Here is a 22,514-nt window from a genome sequence, read left to right as displayed (position 1 = left end):
CCATGGAGTTGGTACTGACTCATAGTGACCTTATGCACGGCAGAACAAAATACTGCCCAATCCTGAGCCAATCTGAAGACTAATGCAAAAATCCTTTCCAAAAAGTCTACACACTTGCTATAGTTGGCCTACAGATATGTCTCCAGGTTTTAATTTGCACTACATTCAAATTCACACACTTTACATTTAGATGACAACTGGCTTTCAGTTCATGTTAATTACCTCCTTGAAAACAATTATAATTGCTTTCAAATTTACAGTCTCCACAAGGTAAGAAGGAGCTTTGGTAGCATAGTGGTTATGAGTCGGGCTGCTAATCTTAAGGTCAGCAGTTCAAAACTACCAGCGGTTACATGTGAGAAAGATGAGGCTTTCTGCTCTCATAAAGATTTACAGCCTTGGAAACTCTATACAGGGTCACTATGAGTTGGAACTGACTCCACGGCACACCAGCATCAGCATAAGGTAAAAACAAATTCTTCAGGAAAATCATATCTTCTTTTGAGTCTAGGGCAGAAAATAACTTCTGCAGGAGTCCTCATAAAGTTGACACTATGTAATGTAATGAACAATGTCCTCAACAAGAGTCTTACCATACAGTCTTACAAGGATGTTTCTGATCATTTCTGGCACTTTCCCAATAAAGGTGCACCACATTCTTATTGCCAAGATGCATCAACAGCACCAGTAACCTGTAGTATAAGTGGATGTGGGCTCAGAGTACAGGGCTCTCTCTTATTGTGGAGTGTCAGAACAGACCTGCTTGAAATGAGATGACCAAGAAAAGGGGTGCTTATGTCAAGTGACATTTGGACAACTTGGTCTTCTGCTCTCTTATAGCTAAGGTCCTCCCCAGCCACAACAGCCCTCAAAGATCAGACTCTCCTTTGCATCATCAGGCATATAGCATAAACTATTTTAATATTGTCCTAATGTGTGTGTTCCTTTAAGATTTTCAAGCTTTGCAGTACAAGGCCCAAACCTTGTGGCTGTTTCTTTCCAGGGCTCATTCCACTGTGTAATCGTGTGCAAGTTAAGTGTTTGTTGATGATGATCACAGCTATGCCTGCCTGCTGCATGAAAAAAGTCAATTAAGGTATGAGCGGAATGAGCCTATTTTCCACCAGAAGCCCTCCTCAGTCCATTTGCTACTGTTTACCTTGCTCTGATAAGGAGCTCTGGTAGCGTAGTGGTTACGAATCGGGCTGCGAACCTTAAGGTCAGCAGTTCGAAACTACCAGCCGCTCCGCGGGAGAAAGATGAGGCTTTCTACTCCCGTAAAGATTTACACCCTTGGAAACCCTGTACAGGGTCGCTATGGGTCGGAACCGACTTGACGGCACTTCACAACAACAACAACCTTGCTCTGATGCTTTAGCTTCTCCCCAAACTAGAGTCTCAGGAATGTTGGCACTTCCCCTTCCGCTTCTTCATTTTCATAGTGGGAACTTAAATTCATCAATGGACTCATGACAAGAATAGGGAGGGAAGAGGTGGGCATTTCATAGGAGACATATGCAGCATGGTTCCTGGTGACCACACTTTGTCACCACAATGGGGTCCCAGAAGTAGTCATGGTGGATAAGACGGAACTTTACTAGCTCTTTAACCCCATCACAGAGACCACCTTGTCTTGTACTTTCCAATAAAAAATCTGGAACAGAATGTAATAAGGACCCATTATTCCAGGTAGTAAACAAAATGTGTTAGAAGATAAAAAATCTTTGAGGAGTTTGAGGATGAGGACAATTGACTGTTTCACCCTTCTCAGGAGATGATGGAATGTCGTAAACTGAAGGAACAAAACACAGTGATGATATGAGACTATCAAAGGGAAGTTCCTAGTAATGGATAGTTAGACAACAGCAAGAAAGTACAATTAAGAGAATAATTTAGGTGATGGATGGGTTAACTTTTTACAAAGGAATCTGTGATATTACTTAAACATGATGTCCAATATTTGCCTTTTACTTTGAATGTTTGAGTAAGAGGAAGACTTGAGAAAAGTCCCATACAGGATTGGAAAACTAATATTTTTATATAATTAGGTCATCATTTTGTAAAATTGAAAAAATTCTAAGGGCAAGCATTTGTACTCCAATAAGATATTGAGTTATATAATGAAGTGACTGTAATATGAATTGTCCCAGTAAGGATTCAGATATAGCACTTGGTTGCAGTGGATAGTTTTGTCATGCTGTTGTAAGATGTACAAGATATCTGTCAACATAGACGTGCAAGACAACATTTAGGACACTGAAGATCAGATGCTACCCAAAATGAGGAAGTGGTCATAGCAGAACACCTATCAAATGGCCAATCTCTGGGTTACACTGATCCATGCATCTCCCCACCACTTTGGTATTTTGTGAAAGGGAGCATTACTGCAGGTCTTCAATAAGGCAAGGAGTCCTGGTGGCACCATGGGTTAAATGTTGGACTGTTAACCAAAAGGTCAGCAGTTCAAATCCACCAACTCTCCCATAGGAGAAAGATGAGGTAATTTGCTTTCATAAAGATTTACAACTTTGGAAACCCTATGGGTCCTATAGGGTTGCTGTGAATTGGAATTAACTAAACAACATTGGGTGTGTCAATCAGTGTAAATCTGAAGAAATATCCTACCTATGATCAAGCAGAAAGGATTGCCATTGTCAAGGATTTCAATTTACTTGGATTCACACATCAACACCCATGAAGACAACAGTCAGGAAAACAATGACATATTACATTGGGCAAATCTGCTGCAAAGGACATCTTTAAAGTGTTAAAGAGCAGAGACGTCACTTTGAGGACTAAGGTGTGCCTGACCCAAGTCATGGTATTTTCAGTCTCCTTTTATGCTTGCAAAAGCTAGACAATGACTAAGGAAGACCAGAGAAGAAGTGATACATTTGAATTACAGTGTTGGAAAAGAATGAATATACCACAGCTTCCAGAAGCAAAAAACAAACATGTCTTGGAAGAAGTACAATCAGAATGTTCCTTAGAAGTGAGGATGGTGAAACTCTGTCTCATGTACTTTGGACTTGTCATCAGGTAGGACCAATACCTAGAGAAGGCTAGCATGCCTGATAAAACATTGTTGCTATTAAGTGCCATTGAATTGATCTCAACCCATAGCGACCCTATATAGGGTTTCTGAGGAGCAGCTGGTGAGCTTGAACCACCGACCTTGCAGTTCAAACCGACTTTGCGGTCTAGCGCATTAACCCACCTTGCCACACCCGATTCTGCTTGATAAAATAGAGGGAGCAAAAAGAGGAAGACTGTCGATGAGATGGATTAACACAGTGACTGCCACAATGAGTTCAAACAGAACAACTGTGAGGATGACACAAGACTGGGCAGTGTTTCATTCTGTTGTATATAGAGTTATCATGGGTTGGAGCCAACTAGATGGTACCTAACAACAACAACAACAACAACAATATGATTAGACAGGACCTCCTTGTTTACCATATCCCCAAGTCTCCTCCCTATACAGTTGCTGATTGTACCCTCTCATCGACTTGCCTCACCAAACTTCTTACAGAGGCCAACCTGGTTTTGTGGACAAGAACCTGGGGAGAAGGTGCAGCTATCGGTCTCTCCATGTGCAGAAGAAAGAAGAGTGATGAGAATTGAAGATGCTTAGAATCAATTAGTCCAACAGATTAATGGCACATGTGAACATCAGTCTCCACAACTCTGAGACCAGAACTAGATGGTGCTTAGCTACTACTACCAAGTGTTCTGAAAGGGAGCACATTAGAAGGTTCCAGATGGATGAAAATATGGGACAAAACTCAAAATTAAAAAAAAAAAAAAAAAAGGATCAGGCTTATTGGTCAGAAAGAGACTGGCAGAACCGGAGACTGTGGCCCTCAAGTACCTTTCAGGTCTGGAAAGGAACTCAGCCTTATGGTCCAACTTTCAGCCAAGCAGTAGATATACCCCCATAGGGGGAACAACAACACTAGTAAGGTATGCTCACTATGAATACTGGAACAGTCAGTCATTCAAAATCAAAGGGGAAACATGAACCTAAAAACAAAGGTGAGAAGGGATGGGAAGGTGGGTGGAATGGAAACAGGAACCACAGGGAGGAAGTGGGATAACTGTTGTTCCATGGAGGGGATTGTAGTCACCGAGATGAAACAGAGCATATTGTTTGTTGAATGTAAAACTGATGATCTTGTCTGTAAACCTTCACTCAACTCACAATCAAAAGTTAAAAGAAAAACACAGGCATGGTCAAAACACTCAAATAAAGCGATCTATCAATGCCTACACTGAGTCTCTACACCATAAGAAATCTGTTTTCATAAACACAAAAGTCACACTGGGGAGTGTCCTCCAACAAAGTATCTTTCTAAAAATTGCAACAGTATGTATCATAAAAAGAATATCTTTCGAAACTCAGGTAACACACATGAATCTCAATAATTAGAACAACAATTAGATAAGGAAAAGTAAGCACTGGGTAAGTGCATCATTTCCTTATCAAGGAAATTAAGAAAAAAAAAAAAAAAGAAGAATCTGGAGAGGTGGCAGTGGTAATGCACCCAGAACTAGACCCAAAGTAGGATGCTGTGTTTCATCAGATCAATGCCAATCCACCTGAATTCCACACAATTTGATATCCAGAACCATCAAGTTTGAAGATGATTATAATGATTGAAATTTTCTACAGGTTTGTACATGTTATAATGAAAGAAAGAGAGAACATTTTCATTAGATTGGGAAACCATATTCCACCCTCCTTTCTAAAACTTCCAGGATGTCACTGTGTATCACTTCAGCTTCTAAGCCAGGGAAAAAACTTTCTGCATCATGCTGGATAACACTACTTGTTATAAAAACACAAACTCTCCTTTAATTTGGATGGAAATCTGTCTTTATAGCATCCACCCATTTCTTCAAGTTCTGTCCGCTACAGCCATACAGAACACACCTTCCTTTTCCACACAGCAGCTCTTCAGGCACCAGAAAAGGGCTTTTCACTCCCCTGTGAGCCTTCTCTTCCTCAGGCCCTCTAGGTCTCCAGAGACATGTTCCAGGCCCCAGCCATCTCTGTCTCTCTGCTCTTGACCCCCTCTGCCACCTGGATGTTCTTGTTCAGTGGAGCACTTGTAATACCATAGCTGGCTTTCATACTGGCCTGAAACACTTTCCAAACATTCTAGAAATTTGTTATGGTCATGGCAGCCAAGCCCACAAACCCCAGATCCCAATCTCTGACTAAACAGCCCAAGAATATGTTCAAATCATTCTCTGGCTAACTTGGCTGGTGATGGCTCTTGCTGAACACCATCCCTTGGTCCCTGAGATGAATCATGAGTTTCTCTCATTGTTGCTGTTGGCCACCCTCCAGGTTAATGGTTGGTGGTACAGACACCACCCCTAATGTATGTCCTGAGGTCTGAGTGTGGAAACTTCAGGATGAAGGCAGCACTGACCATTCATCTTAAGGCCCAAGTGACTAGTCCCACTTGACAGAAACTGAGTCAAGACCAGGGAGATTCTGGGCATCTGCCTCAGATTTCCATCAACGGATCATCTGCAAGGTCTTAACCTCGAGATTCCTGCCCTAGAGTTAACTCCAGGCCCCCACCCTCAACTGTTCAAGTCAGCTCTGCCTGGCCAGCAGCCTCACTTGACTGACTCCACCCTTCCCCATGCAACACCCACACTTCTACTCTGTGGGTCTCCTCTGCGTCATCACAGCATGTGTCTACAGCAACCATAGCTCCAATCACATTCTTGTTTGACACAGTTTCTCTCTGCACGGCCCTAGGAGCTCTTTGATGAAGACACTGGGTCTGCTTTTGGTTGTGTGTGTGTGTGTGTGTGTTTCATATTTGGGAACTCCATGAGGATTTTCTATTAAAATTAGTGTATCTTATTTAATTCTATATCTCCAATCCTAACACTGAGCCTGGCACAAAGTAGTAGTTACTTAAATAAGATGCAAATAGGTGGAAGTAAACTGATCCCTTGGCCTTACTTTGTCAGGCCCCATATACCTCTAGCTAGAAAGATGGGCATCAATCCTGGCTTGGGGGAATTCCTATGGATGGTGTGTTGGGCTGCTCAAAGCATGGGACCAACAGGTCCTCAGTTTAATTACTTCCTAAATCAGTGAGCTCTGCTTATCTTTGGAGAGAATATGTTCCAAATCCTAATCTAGCTGTCTAGCAGACAGAAACTAGGGATGAGGGTATCATCTGTGCGCCCACCCCAGTAATTTCAAAGGATGCCAGGTTTACTACGGCCCTGATAGGCCTCAACAACTAAGTACCTCATGCCCATATCATCATATGTCAGGACAGATAACACTCAGCCTGCTTGGTGCAACCCACATCCTGGAGATGGAGGGAGACCCCTTGGTGTACTGCACGATGATCCATGACAATGTAGAAAAAGTCAGAAACCGCTTGTAGCAGCTCGATTTCACAAACTCACACCACCCCTGCCAAGTCCTCATCCCACATGAAACAGGCCAGACTGCTTCAGAGTGGCGCCCAGCTGGAAAGATGAGCCAGCTGCTTCCTTTGTAGTGCCCGTGGTTAAAATGACAGTGTTTGGGTCTTGTCAGTGGGAATGAAGAATTGAGGCCCCAGTTCTCGCTGCCCCATCTGCTCTCACTTCTTAAGCTGTCTGTCCTTACCCTTAAAACCCAGGACAGGAAAGGGCTGCTCTTACCTGCTAAGATGAAGATGCCCACAAGAATCAGGAAGACCAGTAGGTAGAGCCCAAGAACAGCATGCTTGAGTGCTGACAGGGAACCCAGCTGGGTACAGCAGCCTCCTGCCCTCCGTCGGTGGCATGGATCTACACAGGAAGGTTCAGAAAAGGAAGAAAAAGTACACTTGAAAACTTCATAAGTTGTTTTTTTTTTTTTTTTTCTCACCTCTCCCTGACGCACACACATATTCACCTGCAACTCACTCCTATACCTTCAATGTTATGGCTTCATAACATTATATATTTGTTAGAATCTAAGAACTTTACAACACAAATTATATCCATGATATTGACAGTCTTCTGGAGATCCATCACAGAATTGTCAGTTTCCAGCTCCCCTCCAGCCTTCTACACCAGGCAGGCATTTCCACAAACTCACATTCTCTCACTAACTCAGCCTCCAAAGCCAGTGCAAGCAATGGAAAGAATTAAAATTATCTTGAAATATGTATTCTTTATCAAGTGTCAGTGTCCCTGGTGATCTGGGGATTGTGAAGGAAATTTAAATCAAAAGTTGCAAGCCCAAATATGTTTAGTGCCCAGGAAGGGATAGAAATGAGCAAAGCAGACTGGGTAGGCTGGTGGTAAACCAGAACAGAGGCCTCATCTAGGACAGGTGGCCATGCTGGAAGGAGGGCTGGGTGTTGCTAGATTCAAGAGATCTTCAAGACAAGCCAGGGATGATGATGAGAAACCCTCCTATTTTTAAATGCTGGCAACTAATTCAGAAGAAAAAAGAATACTAGGGAGTGTAAACAAGACACATTTGCAAGCTGGATCTGGTCACCAATTTGCAACTTTGTTGTTGTGTGCCGTGGAGTTGGTTCCTACTCAGAGCGACCCTGTACAGGGTTTTGGAGACTGTAAATCTTTATGGAAGCAGAAAGCCTCATCTGTCTCCCATGGAACAGCTGGTAGTTTCGAACTGCTGACCGTGAGATTAGCAGCCCGATTTGTAACCACTACGCTACCAGAGCTCCTTAGGGTTTAGGAAAACATAGTAACTTCATGCTATGGAACAACGTGGGACTTACCAACTTTCAGCCAAAATGAAATAGCACAATTCCAGCACTGTACTGGGCCTTAAGGATCGTTTAGCCCAACGGGCAGATCAGGATCTGAGCTCCAGATAGGAGAACTGATGCACGTAGGCAAAAGGTTAGTGGCAAACCCTGGATCAGGGTCCAGGTAGACTGGCCCCCAGACCTCTTTCAGTTTGATCTCTCCTTCAAGACAGCCTTCTCAGTCCATCTGCCCAGAGGTCAGGAAATCTACTAATCTGCCTGTAGGTGTCAAATGAAAGATGAAAGGAAGGCATGCCCTTGTTGCTCAGACCCTCCCACCGCAGTTCATGTAAGAATGTCAGGTAGTAGTGAGGGAGGAAGGGGAATGAATAGATGGATAACAGGGCATTTTGAGGACAGTTAAACTTTCTGCTTGATACTGAAATGGTGGCTTGATAACATTATATATTTGTTAAAACCTAAGAACTTTACGACACACATGACGTAATGTAAACCACGAAACTGGAGTCCTGGTGTGGCACTGTGGGTTAATGTGCCAGACTGCAAAGCCGTTTGAACTGCAAGGTTAGTGGTTCAAGCTTACCAGCCGCTCCTCGGAAACCCTATCCAGGGTCACTATGGGTCGGAACTGACTCGATGGTACTTAACAACAACAACAATTGGTACATCAGATATAACAAATGTACTCATATTAATGTAAAATTTTAATATTAAGGGAAGTTACATAGGGGAGGGAGAGAAGGGAGTATATGGAACTCTGTGCTTTCTGCATAATTTTTATGTACAGCTCAAATTGTTCCAAAATATATCACTGGAGAGAATTTTTTCAAAATGTACATATCACTTCAGAGGGATTCCTGCACTTCGAGAGTGGTGCTGACTGCCATGTGTTTCACATGAGAAAGGTATGGAAACAGAAAAGGTATCTGTGCAGCTATTAAAAGAATTGATATTTAGAAAACATTTTCAAACATGGTGTGATGTTTGCAGATCCTTGGAAGTTTGGGTTTACCACGGAAATACTTCAGGGGCTATTTATCGCCTAACAGATCTCATTGAGGAGCTCAGAGGCTATATAGGATAAGCACTGGATTACGAACCACAAGGTCAGTGGTCTGAGCCCACCAGCTGCTCCGTGGGAGAAAGATGAAGCTTTCTGCTCCCACAAAAAGATTTAAAGCCTAGGAAACCTTATACAGAGTCACTGTGAGTAGGAACTGACTCTACAACACTTAACTGCACCAACAGGTATCATTACCTCCATAGCCTTCAGGTGTTCACTAGTTGATGCTTTATGATCCAAACAGCTCTGAGTTCCCACAAAAGTATTGTTCAGTGAGAAACATTTTCCCCCCATTTAATTACTCCATTTTACTGAAAACATTGCTGTTAAGACAGCTAAGCAGAACTCTCATATACTACCATTACAAAATGTCAGTATAAAAGATGAGATATAATTTAGAGTACAATTTCTTGACAAGTTGTCAAGAAATATAAACTCAGTTATTTCTCATAACCCTTAAATGTTAGTAGATGTTGAAGAGTCCATCTGATTTTCCATTGGAGCACATCTTTCTAACTCAACCTAAGTCTGCTTTTCTAGATTTTTCTGTCCCTTTACACACTTTGGAATCCACGATCCTTATTTCTTTTTCCCTTTTAATATGTAAGGACTTCTAGCATTTCATCTTGTGTTTTTTTTGGGGGGGGGCTGTCTGGTTGCAACTTAACATGAGAAAAGTCTGTTTCTCTCAAGAGTCAGAATGGTATAACACTGTACATTAGTTATCATTATATTAATGGTGGTTTCATCTCCCAGCTCCCAGTCCAGCTTCCTCTTTAGCCTCAAAAGAATATAGCCCGAACCAGTCAATTCTGACTCACTGACATCCCAAGTGTGTCAGAGTAGAACTGTGCTCCATAAGGTTTTTAATCACTGATTTTTTACCAGGCCTTTCTTCCAAGGTGCCTCTGGGTGGATTCGAACATTCAGCTTTCAGTCAACAGCTAAGAGCATTAACCATTTGTACCACTCAGGGACTCACTGGTAGAAGAGGAGTATCACACAGCCATCAGCCATCAGCGCTGACAGCTTGATACATGTCTTTGTTATTTGCATGTGTATTGCTTGCTCACTGCTTGGTTCTTTGTAAAGTGCTCAGTACTTTACTAAGGTCAAATTGCAGTTAGATGCTGTTGTATTTAAGTGCCAACTCATAGCAACCCTGTTTCCAAGGAGCAGCTGGTGGATTTGAACCACCGACCTTGTGCCTCAAACTGACCTTGTAGTCTAGCACATTATCCTGCAGTGACACATTTCTCCCATCAAAAAGGTAGTTCCTTCCTCCTCTACCTGAGGCATCTATTTAATAAGGACTGCTCATCCATGACAGATCCCTTTGTCAGTTAACACACACAGTATAGAAACTTCTCAGAGAGTTTAATTCTTTCAGCAAGTCTTGATCACATTGTACATTAAACAAAATCTGTTTTAACTAGAACGTAATAAGGGTTTCGAATAGAGATTTTCCACAAATAGCTAGACAAACATACCATGAATGTTCTGGCAAAATGCTTAGGGAAGATGACTGCAAGGGAAAGAAGACACTGAGGAGAAAGACAAGTTACTTAGGTTGCAAGAAACGTATTTATTGGCCTTTTTTTCCCCAGGTGACAGCAGTATGTTGGCTGGGTTTCCACTCAAAGTACTTAAGCCTTTTGGAAGATTAAAAACACTCCTAAATCAGCAAAATTAGGACAGAAAATATGACCCATTTTTATTTAAGGAAACAAACAAAAGTAGAGGTTTTGACTCATTCATTTTAGGGGTAAAACTTTAACACACATTTATAGAATATTGTTCTTGTGTGCCATCGAGTCGGTTCTGACTCAAAGTGACCCTGTACAGAGTTTCTTAGGCAATAAATCTTTACAGGAGCAAAAATCCTCATCTTTATCCCATGAAGCGACTAGCGAATTTTCGAACTGCCGACCCTGCAGTTAGCAGCCCAAGTGATAATCCACTATGCTACCAGAGCTCCTCATTTATGGAATGTTGTTGTTGTTAAGTGCTGTTGAGTCAGTTCTGACTCACAGTGACCTTGTACAGGGTTTCCTAGGAGCAGCTGATGAGTTTGAACCGCCAACCTTGCAGTTCTCTTGTGGTTAGCTGTCCAGTGCTTATCATAAAGCTCCCCATCAGGGCTCCCATGCATGGAATATCCACTATTAATTGCATTATTGTGCTAGCCAGTCTCTAAAAGAAAGAAAGAAAAAGAGTCACTCATTGCTGTCAGTCAATTTTGACTCATAGTGACCCTATGAAAGGCCCTATCTTCCTTCCACAAAGCAGCTGGTGGAGTTGAACCACCAATTTTTTTGTTAGCAGCCAAGCACTTTATGTATCACACCATTAGGGCTCCTTACAACCATCCTCTGAAATGACCTTAATGGTCACCACCCTCTTTGGTAGACCCCTTCCACATTGTACCAAGGTTGGTTTGAAAGACTAATAGACTATGATAGAAGTGATGATGTATCGCTTCTGAGAACAGATAAAAGACATTGCAGATTGTTTCTTTCTCACATTTTCTCTCTTTGGGATCATTCATTTTGGAAGAAGCCAGTTACCATATCCTGAACAGCTCTATGAAAAGGTCCACACGGTACAGAACAGTGCCCTTCAGGCAACAGTCACATGACTGAGTCTGGACGCTGATCTTCCAGCCCAGTCAAGCCTTCAGGTGACTACAGCCCTGGCCAGTATCTTGACTGCAGTCTCATGGAACATCTTGAGCCACAACTATCCAGCTAAGCTTCTCCTGCATCCTTGCCAGGTTGTATTATATATAAAGATATTTGTGAGCAAAATTTTTATCTGGAAAAAAAAAAAAAAATCTTGACCTTCCTTGCACACCCATGGCTTCATCGGAAATTGTATAGTGAATTTTTGTTGCTTTAACCTAGTAGGTTTTGTTTGAGGTGATTTGTTATGTAACAATAGATAATGAAGACACTTTGAGGATATTTTTGGTTTAGTGGTAGAATCAACTTGGGGTTGATTCACAACCAACACACCTCACATACAGCTACTGTCAGTGTAAGCTTGCATGATGCTATGATGCTGAATAAGTTTCAGCAGAGTTTCTAGACTCAGAGTAGGAAGAAAAGCCTGAAGACCTACTTCCAAAGATCAGCCAGTAAAACCACGATGGAGCCCAATGATCTCATCTGCAAATGGTTAAGGGGATGGTACAAGACCAGACAGTATTTTGTGGTGTTACCAGGCAACACAGATAGCACCAGAAACACACTTGTGATGACACTGGTAAATGCAAAGATAATATAAGCAGAAGAGAGACTTTGTTAGTGTTGTAACTGTCAACTGCCCACTTTCAGTCAGTTTGAGGACAAAAGTCTGTCAGCCTGACCCAAGCTTCAAATGCATATGAAAGTTGGACAGTGAATAAAGAGGACCATAGAAGAATTGATGTCTTTGAGTTATGGTGTTCAAGAAGAATATTAAAGATACCATGGATTACTAGAAGAACAAACAAATCTGTGTTGGAAGAAGTACAACCAGAATGTTCTCTGGAAGCCATGCTGGTCAGAATTTGTCTCTCATACTTTGGACATATTATCAGGAGGGACCATCCCTGGAGAAGGACATCATGCTTGGTAAAGTGGAGGGACAGCAAAATAGAGGGAGACCCCCGGTGAGATGGTTTGACAGTGACAGCAACAATGGGCTCAAGCGTAGTAGCAATTATGAGGATGGTGTAGGACCGGGCAGTGTTTCATTCTGTTGTACATTGGATCTATGTTGTACACAGTCAGGACTGACTCAATGGTACCTAACAACAACAGACTAGACTGAGATATGGCCACTGTCCTCTAGATGTGCCTGGTGAGAGGGGAAGAAAGCAGGTAAACATGTTTGGCCACAACATATCAACAAACCCTCCATCCCTCAGTAATTGTAGAAGTCATCTTTGCTTTCAATTGAAAAGGATTTGCATAGATTTGCTTCTGAAATCATTTGACAATGAGTAAAGCATTTAATTTACTGTTGGCTGTGATATCTCTGCGGAGTCCTGGTGTGGCGCTGTGGGTTAATGCGCCTGACTGCAAAGCCATTTGAACTGCAAGGTCGGCAGTTCAAGCTCACCAGCTTCTCCTCAGAAACCCTGTACAGGATTGCTATGGGTTGGAACCGACTCGATGGCACTTAACAACAAGAACAATATGATGTCTCTGCAGTCATCATGTATAATCTAAAATGCCTGCCAAAATTCCAACTTACAAACTGTTTTCAAATATAATGACATTTGTATGGCTTACTAAACAAATATTAAAGTTAACATGCTACTTTCTGAAGGCATTTAATTGAATATTTATCTATTCTGATTTCACCCTTCTCCATTTTTGCAGCTCCCAAAATTTTCCCTCCAGGCCTCCTCCTTTCCCCTGGCCTTTGAAAGGACAGGACTGCCCCCAAAGGCAGGGGACTCTTTTCATCCCTACCTCCAGGTATGTGGGTCCACCTCCCAAGATAAACCACCCCACACTGTCCAGGTGATACTGGCTTGGCACCACTGTGCTCTTATTTTGAAATAAAAATGATTTTTTAGACACTAGATTGAAAAAAAGAAAAAAGAAAGCATGTAAACAAGTAGGTGTTTAGGAGAAATATGGCACAAGCCAATGATATAGAAGTAGGGATCCATTCTGTTGAGGTTGTCTCAGAGTCTTCACCAAGAAGGAAGCAACACAGAGGACTTTGAAGGATTGACCTTCCCAAATGTGCTAAAATCAGCTGCCTTTCTCTTTCAACATTTGTGGCGCCATAGGATAAGCACTCAACCTTAAGTCAGTTTGAACTGCAAGGTCGACGGTTCAAACTCACTAGCCACTCTTCAGAAACCCTATGCAGGATCACTGTGAGTGGAAACCAACCCGACGGCACTTAACAACAACACAAATTAGAAATGGAGCCCTAGTGATCTAACAGTTAAGTGCTGTGCTACCCACCCAGCAGCTCCCCAGAAAAAAAGACCTGACCATCAGTTTCTGTAAACATTACAGTCTAGAAAAGCCTACGGGACAGTTCTACTCTGTCACGTGGGGTCACTATGAGTCAAAACCAACTTGGTGGCACCTAATCGTAACAACATAGATTTGAAACCTCTGCCTTTAAGAAGACATTTTTCTTCATTTGAGAAGAGCTCTGAAGGAAGCACCTGTGAAAACTATTAAACACTGTTGTTGTTCACAAACACAGTCACACACAAAACAAGACTGATGAGAAAATGACAAACAAACACAAAACACACCTCTTAGAGAATCGAAGAGAATTGAGGGAAAAGTTGTTCCACCTGGCAGTGGTCTCCAGAGATGAAGGGAAGGGGACTCAAGAATCCTGAGATAGGGTAAGGCCAGTGGCTCCAAGAGAGCAAATCAAAACTAAAAAACAAATGCAAGGAGACTTGGAGAAATAGCCCAGAATGCCAGGCTGGAGACGTTTATCTGTGTGGTGCACAAGGCATTCTGCAAACAGTCAAATAGGTTTCCCCATCTACAAACAGCCTGTACACTTTTGCAATATCCACGTATCCCTGGGGCTGTTAACTTTTATTTCACTTCTTTTTTTTGTTTTCACCTCAAGTTATTTTAGAAGAGATTTTATATCATCACCAATTAAGTGGAAACTTTGTGTTTTCCTATGACACATTAAAAATAATACCTGTTAAAATAATACATTTGTACGTGTATATCAGCTAAAGTCGTCTTGAGTACCACTCTAATGAACATAACCACAGTTAGTGAAAAACTGACTTTAGTAAAAGTAATTAGGCCACAGCTAAGTAGCAAGTTGAAAGAAGAAATTTGATGCACAGCAAGGAACTTTCATTTATAGAAAAGCAAACCCAAACATTCTAGATGTTCAAGATTAAGAATATTCTGAAAGACAGTATGTGGAGGATTGTTAAGAACCTCTGAAAGAACCAAGTCTAAACCTTGCACATGTCTCTAGGACTAACCTCATTTTAAAAATTGTCTATTTACATTTTTATCTGCCAGAGTATGCGATCCTCTGGGGAGAGTTTTATTAATCTTTCTTTACCCATCAACCACCATAGTGCCCAGCATGCTGAAAACCTCAATAACAGTTTGTTAAACAAATGCAAGAACAAAGATGTGAGAGTCATTTCTTTTTGCTACAAAGATCATTTTTTTAAGTTTGTCCAATGAAAATAAATAAACAAATGCTATTGAATGCATCAGCATATTTTGGGGTGAATTTTTTTATCTGAAAAGTAACACAAAATCTTGGCTTTCCCTGCGCAGCCTTTATTTACAATTGTCACTTATTGCCCATTAAGTAAAGTGTATGGGCAAGTCATTGACACTTTAAATGAGTTCTGGTTGAGTATCAAAATCCCATCTGGAGTTTCTTTGAAATACTGAGGCCTGAGCCCCACCTCTGAACATTCTATTTCAAGACCTGGAGCCATCAGTGATGATATCATAAAACTATGTCACAGAGGTTATACAGCCCTGGAGTGAGGCATTTGTCATATTGAAAGACAATGTGAAGACACATTCTTGGAAAATAAATGAAGAGTCTGACTATTATAAGAGCTTGACTTATTTTTTTTTAAATAATTTTTTTTAAAGTTTTTTAATAGTACACATTCAAAAAAGGTTGTCTCAACTATCTTATTATTCCCAGAGGTTAAATTTTGTGTTGCCTTTAAATAATGGCAACAGGAATGTCTCAAAGAACTTTTGTTAAAATACTGTATGCTGGAGATAGAGAGGTATTTGGCAGCAAGAATTAAAGAAGAGGAAAGGAAAGTTTGTATAAAAACTATGCAGCCCTAGAGAGCTGAACTGAAGATTATTAGAGGCTCCCCTCCCTGCAATGTAATGGGAAACTTAGAACCTCTGGATCCTGATTTCTCTGTCTGAAGCAGGTTAATAGAGGCAGTGGCAGTGGTGGTACAGTGGTAGGATTTTTGCCTTCCACGGGAGAGACCTAGGTTAGATTCCCCAGTCAATGCACTTTAAGCACAGCCACCATCAACTGTCAGTGGAAGCTTGTGTGTTGCTATAATGCTGATGAGTAGGTTTCAGCAGAGCACCCAGCCTAAGATTGACTGGGCAGTGTTCTACTGTGTTGGGTGTGGAGTCATCGTGAGTTGGGCCAACTTCATGTCAGTTAATAACATGGTAGGTCAGCATCCCAACCTCTCAGGATGAAAAGCATCAATTTTGGGCTCAATGGAGGTAGATTCCAAACTTGCCATTGCCATGTACTGACTGTAAGACTACAACAAAGCATTCTGACATTACCCCCTTTGTTGACACAGTTCTTCCTTGAAAAATCATCAACAAATAATGCTTTTCGATTTCTTAATAAGAATTTTAGGATCTTCTGGGAATTATCTGTTTTAATTTATTTTCCTTTCATTAGAATACTCACCAATTGGATCTGACAAGACTGGGTATTTATTTGTTTCCAAAGAAACTGGATCAACACAACATAAAAAAAATAGGACGCAATTATTCACTTGTCACCTACTTGAATTTTAATAACCACACATATTCACAGTCACTTTCTTTTTATTCTTTTTGGTCTCATAGCTCATAAACAGCAGAAGGAGATAGGGTTTTATTGCTGGGAGGAAATTCAAAGAACATTTAATCCAAGGATCGTCATTAAAACTGCCCATGAGTAGCTTCATTATAAGCCTCCTTATTCTCACTGTGGCTGCTCATCATTCATGTTGTTCATTGCAACAGGCAGCCTCAAATAACTTTTTCCCTTGAAGCTGCCCCCACTTTCTGGCTTCATGGGCATCTCCGTTTATTCTGTCAGTAAAAGGAAGGAGGTATGAGGCATGGATTCTGTGGATAAGACCCACTCACCAAGAGCTTCATTTGACCTATGCCAATAATTCTTACTACAGTCTGGGAGGGTCCTAAGTAGCCAATCAAGGTATGTTGTTAGTCATCTCTATTCATGGCAACACTGGATACCATAGAACCAAACACTGTCCAGCCCTGCCATCTTTATAATCATTAGTATGTTTTAGTCTGGTGTTGAGACCATTGTGTATTTTGAGTTCCTTCCAACCCAGGGGACTTACCTTCCAGCACTATCTCAGACAGTCACTCAAAGGACTTTCAAAGGCCTTTCTTCCTAGTCTTAGTCTGGAAACTCTGCTGGAAGTTGTCCACCATAGAAGATCCTTCTCATATTTGAACTACCAGCATCATAGTGTTGAGCATCGTAGCCACATTCAAATGACCACAGTAAGGCAAACTGACAGATGGGTTGGAATCAGGGTATGTTGTTGTTGTTAAGTGTCTTAGAGTTGGTTCTGATTATATAGGGTTTCAGTTGGTGAATTTGAACCACCGACCTTGAGGTTCAAACCGACCTTACGGTCCAGTGCATTATCCCACAGTGCCACACCAGGACTCCTGATCAGAATATAGTGAACACCAATCATACCTGACCCTGTTGGACCACAGACCTGAGTTTTCTAGGTACCAGGGGCAGTAGACTATGATCTTCAACATAGTCGGTACAGCAGAAAGATTAAGGCTGAGACTTTCACATATATTTCTAAGGAAGAAGGGATGACAGGAGGGACAGCCAGAGCTAATTCCATTTAGATTTTATGATAAGGTAGCACAGCTTATCCTTGTACTTCCAGAGATATCTTGTAATTTTGTAACTTTCTCACAATGTTTGTTATTTTTCTCAGCCTCTGTTTCCCGTGATTCAACATAAAAATTCTTGAAAACAATAAGAGGCTTGTATGTTTCACTTGATCAGGAGAAGAGCAATGGGTGGGCAGGAGAGGAGGAAAGCTGCCTGATGTGCCTCTTATTTTGCAGCTGGGAGTGAGTGATGGAGAGAGAAGGTCAGGTAGGAGGGAAGATGAAGGCAGTCAAGGAAAGCTGGCTCACCACTGTGACTGAGAGGACTGGAGGGAGTCCAGGAATGCCAAGAAGTAGGTCGATGTCTATGCTCTTATATAGATGGACAGTGTTCAGTGCAGATATGCAGACAGTAATAGATTTAGTGTTCTCCTAATTTCTTGCCAAAGATCCTTCTCCTACTGAGTGGCCCTGAGTCCCTCTCAAAAAGATTCCCAATCCCCCTCCTGGCCTCTTATACAAGGCAATAAGTCATCTGATGTTGTTTGCAACGTAGAAGCCAGGGCTGAGTTCTTTTCATGTTTTGATAATTACTTGTTCTAGGATCTTAGTGCAGCCTCCCTCCAACTTCCACATCTGTTTTGATTGGATGAAGAGGTTTATCTAGTAGAACTTGGTAGGCTGAACACCTCTCATTTTCTCCACTAGCTTCTACCACAAACTGAGTTGGAAGAGCCATCTGAGTATCTTGCTTTAAAGACAGGAAGACTAAGACTCCAAATTCATGCAGATTGTACAGGACTGAGTTGGAAATCTACCTTCCAGGAATTCCCTGAAGTCTACCTGCATAGGTATAAAAATGGTGTGGTGATAGCATCCTACCTCCTCTGACTTCACAAGGGGGAAGGAGAACCCAACTTAGCAGTTCAAGGTCAATTCTTATGAAGCAGAGGTCAGACATGTCTCTACCCTCCAACTTTCTCTGCCAGTTCTAACACCAACTGTCCCTCCCATGGCACTCCCTACTTCTCTGCTGGGCTTGATAATTCAACAGCCACACAGACCTGACAGACAATACACATGATCATAGTACTTATTTTCATTTAGGATCACAAATGCTCTGGATACAGTTTTTTCAGTCAGAAGCACCTCTCCTCAGCCATGTCCACAGACACGCCTCTCTCAGGTCCAGACATGTGGCCCTTTGACCTCTGCCCCTGCTCAGGAAATGTTACAAAACTCTTTTAGCACTCCTGACAAATGCCCAAAGGGTACTTCATTCTGCTACAAGTCTCAGTCAAAGGTGCTCATCTCTAGCTCTGTGGGTCAGCAAGCTAGCTTCCCTGATTAAGTGCCTGGAGGCAATCCATTCCACAAGCCAGCCTTCTGATCACCCAACTTTACTTCCCAGGAGTGGGAAGTCCACTGCGCTGTCTTGTTGTGGTGCAGTGGATTATTTGTTTTGGCTTTTCTAGCCACAGTCTTTATTACCCACCAGATGATTGAATTGAAACATGCAAATATGGTCTATGGAACTTCAATGAGGGAATTGGTCATTTTGTTATCTTGCTGAGTCATAAAATGAGCCATCTTAGACCAGAAAGGGGGATCTCACTGCCATCAAGAAGGAAGAGCCAGGAGTGGAGCATATTGTTTAGACCCCTGTGTGCTGAACCTTGTCAATCTAGGAGACAGCTATGTCAGCAGAGAAGCAGCAGTAGAGCCACGAGCATAAGACAGAGTGGTGGGCTTCCTGGCTTACAAAGCGAGTAAAATTGAGTGCCTTCAGCAGGTGGCTTGATAGCGGAGTGGGATGCCTCCAGGTACTTAACTGAGGAGCTATGTTTGCTGACCCACAGAGCTAAACTGAGTGCCTTCAAACTGAGGTTTATTAAAGTAGAGTGAATTGTCCTTTCAGCATTTATTGACAGTGCTAATGGAGTCCTGGTGTGGTGCTGTGGGTGAATGCGCCAGACTGCAAAGCTCCCCAGCTGCCCCTTGGAAACTCTATACAGTGTCACTATGGGGTCAGAACTGACTCGATGGCACTTGACAACAACAACAATGGAGCTTTGCCAACATTGCCTGAGCAAGGCAATGACCAAGCGGTCTTGTGGCTGAGACTAAAGACCAACACATTTAATGGCTAATTGAAAGGTTAGCACTTCAAATTTATCCAGAAATGCCTTAGAAGAAAGGTGTAGCAATCTACTGAGAAATCTGCCATTGAAAATCTCATGGAGCACAGTTCTACTCTGACACACATGGGGTCACTATGAGTCAAAGGCAACTCCATGGCAACTAATGTGTTTTGTTTTGTTTTATGGTTTAACTATGCCCAAGATTGCTTGGTTAGACTACAGGCCAGAAGCCCCAGGAGGTAGTGGGGTGTGGGGTGGGGAAGTGGAGTAGGGGCAGAGCATTTCTCTGAACTGATATCAGCCTAAAGAGTTAGTATCCCAGACTTCCTTCAGAAAACATTAAGACCCTGTCATTATACTCTTGTCCATACCCATTTGAATTTATATCTATTTCCTGCCAGCAGCACTGCTTAGCGTAATTCATTCCATCTGTCCCCTGCATTTTAGCCAATTATTCCCACGGCCCCACCCTAACCTCATCATCACTCCACCTCTGAAACCTTAAACCCTAATAATCTACTCTCTGGCCACAGTCTTGTTTCTCTAAAGTTCTCATAGTCTCTTGTTGCTATTTAGCTCTCCAATTGTACTGAGACTCCAGACCTGAAACAGGAGGAAACAGAATTGAGCTGTGACAAGGGCTGGGCTTTAAGGACCAGGCTGACCTCAATTTAAATCCAGGCTCTACCCCTGACTAGGCAATTTACTTAAGACTTTCTTTCTTATCTACAAACTGGAAATAATTATATATACACACACACACATACACACACATATGTTGTTGTTGTATGCCGTGGAATCGGTTCCAACTCATAGCGACCCTGTATAGGGTTTCCGAGACTGTAAATCTTTATGGGAGCAGAAAGCCTCATCTTTCTCCCATGGAGCAACTGCTAGTTTCGAACTGCTGACCTTGAGGTTAGCAGCCCAACTTGTAACCACTACGGAACCAGTATATATAGAGTTGTTGTTAAGTGCTTTTAAGTCGATTTTGTCTCATGGTGATCCTGTATAGGATTTCCGATATATATATGGAGCTCCTGTAGCGTAGTGGTTACGAGTTAGGCTGTCAACCTCAAGGTCAGCAATTCGAAACCACCAGCAGTTCCGCGGAAGAAAGATGAGGTGACTCCACGCTGCAGTTTCTGAAACCTTCCCCTGTGACTCCTAAAACTCACAGTTATCATCAAAATCCCTTTATTTCCCCAACTTATGCTCAGAACCATTTACTTCCTTGTACTAACTGAAGCCTGACTCTCTTTTCTGCTTTTCTTGCCCTCTCAAGTGAAGATTATTCTTTCTCACTCCCTTTACACACAACCCTACTCCTCCCGAAAAGACCCCAGTTAGGAATCCCAGGTCATAAGACTGTGTATCTCCTTATTGGAATCCTCTGTCAAGACTTCTCTCTCATGGCGTGAAGCTCTAGTAATATCTATTCCTTGACCTTCTCTCCTCCCTGATTTTAACCTCTACCCAATTGTTGTCCTCCAGTGGTAATTTCATTTCACTTGCCACACCCAAAAACTTAGGGGCAAGTTGCACTTGACCATAATCAAACAAGACACCTGCACAAGCTAACTTTCAAGCACAAGCAATTGATTGACAAAACAAAAGTTCGATAGTTCCTTCTCAAAGTAGAGACTGGGTCTGTCTCCTCAGAGTGGAGAAGTCCTGGGTAGGGCCTTGGCTCTACATTTTGAATGTATCTCTGTAACATACGGAAGCAGCAGTCAAGAAATCAAACAACGTATTGCATTGGGCAAATCTGCTGCACAAGACCTTTTTAAAGTGTTGAAGAGCAAAGATGTCAGTTTGAGGACTAAGGTACACCTGACACAAGCCATGGTATTTTCAATAACCTCATATGCATGTGAAAGTTGAATAGTGAATAAGGAAGACCGTGGAATTGATGCATTTGAATTATGGTGTTGGAGGAGAATATTGAAAGTTCCATGGGCTGCCAAAAGAACCAATAGATCTGTGTTGGAAGAAGTGCAGTCAGAGTGCTCCTTGGAGGCCAGGATGGCCAAACTTTGTCTCTCATACTTCAGACATATTATCAGGAGGGACCAGTCCCTGAAGAAGGATATCATGTTTGGTAAGGTGGAGGGTCAGAGAAAAAGAGGAAGACCCCCAGTCAGATGGATTGGCATAGTAGCAGCATCAGTGGGCTCAAACGTAGCAATGATTGTGAGGTTGGCCCAGGACCCAGCAGGGTCTCGTTCTGTTATGCATAGGGTCGCTATGAGTGGGTAACAACTCCATGGCACCTAACAACAACAACAACAACTCGACATATGGTAATAAAGGGGAGGAATGTTAATTTAATTCCTAGTAAAGGGGTGGAGGCCTCTTGGAAATGGGGTGCCACCCATTTCTATCCTTATTTGGTCCTCACTAGATCTGCTATGGCTCAGAGGAGTGTGTGATTTAGTATGTTAATAAAGCAAAAGTGACTTATGGTCATCTTGTTCTCAAGTGCACATGACTAGGTTTAGGTAAAGTCTCTAGCTAGTGGTTTTCTTTATTTATGGTTGGTTGAAGTAATTTGATTGGCTGAAGTAATTTGATTGGCTGGTTCTGCTTGGTGGTTTGGCCTTTAAGATTCTTCCCCTTTGTGGTTGACTGACCTAATGTTGTTTTTTTCTACCAGGGTCCCAGGTCCTGCTTCCTTTCTTCTGGCCTCTAGGCTGCCCTTATCACTAACAAAATCATTCATTTTGAGCACCTGAAATGTAAGCATGGCTGGTACAAATTGATACATGCAGTAAATGTATACTGGATTTTGAATATGCAATGTGAGAAAAAAAATATACTGTAATAAATGTAAATGGTTTATATTGATCATATAATTTTATATTGACTACATGTTGAAATAATATTTTGGATATGTTAAGATAAATAGCATATTACTATATTTAAGTTAATTTCACCTGTGTCTTTA

At 42.0% G+C, this 22,514-nt stretch overlaps 1 protein-coding gene across 1 annotated transcript in view; it reads right to left on the bottom strand.

Moving 5' to 3' along the window:
* The window catches only part of SCARA5 (scavenger receptor class A, member 5 (putative)), a 197,836-nt gene that overhangs the window by 154,283 nt on the left and 21,039 nt on the right, over window positions 1-22,514 (bottom strand). Inside the window, exon 2 of the mRNA XM_006864350.1 lies at window positions 6,688-6,816. Within this exon, the coding sequence (XP_006864412.1) occupies window positions 6,688-6,816 (129 nt within the window). The remainder of the gene's footprint in view (window positions 1-6,687; window positions 6,817-22,514) is intronic.

Source organism: Chrysochloris asiatica, unplaced genomic scaffold, assembly GCF_000296735.1.
Source record: "Chrysochloris asiatica unplaced genomic scaffold, ChrAsi1.0 scaffold00064, whole genome shotgun sequence".
Lineage (NCBI taxonomy): Eukaryota > Metazoa > Chordata > Mammalia > Afrosoricida > Chrysochloridae > Chrysochloris > Chrysochloris asiatica.
Note: the sequence above shows the minus strand (reverse complement) of the source record. Positions and strands in the feature narration are given on the sequence as shown.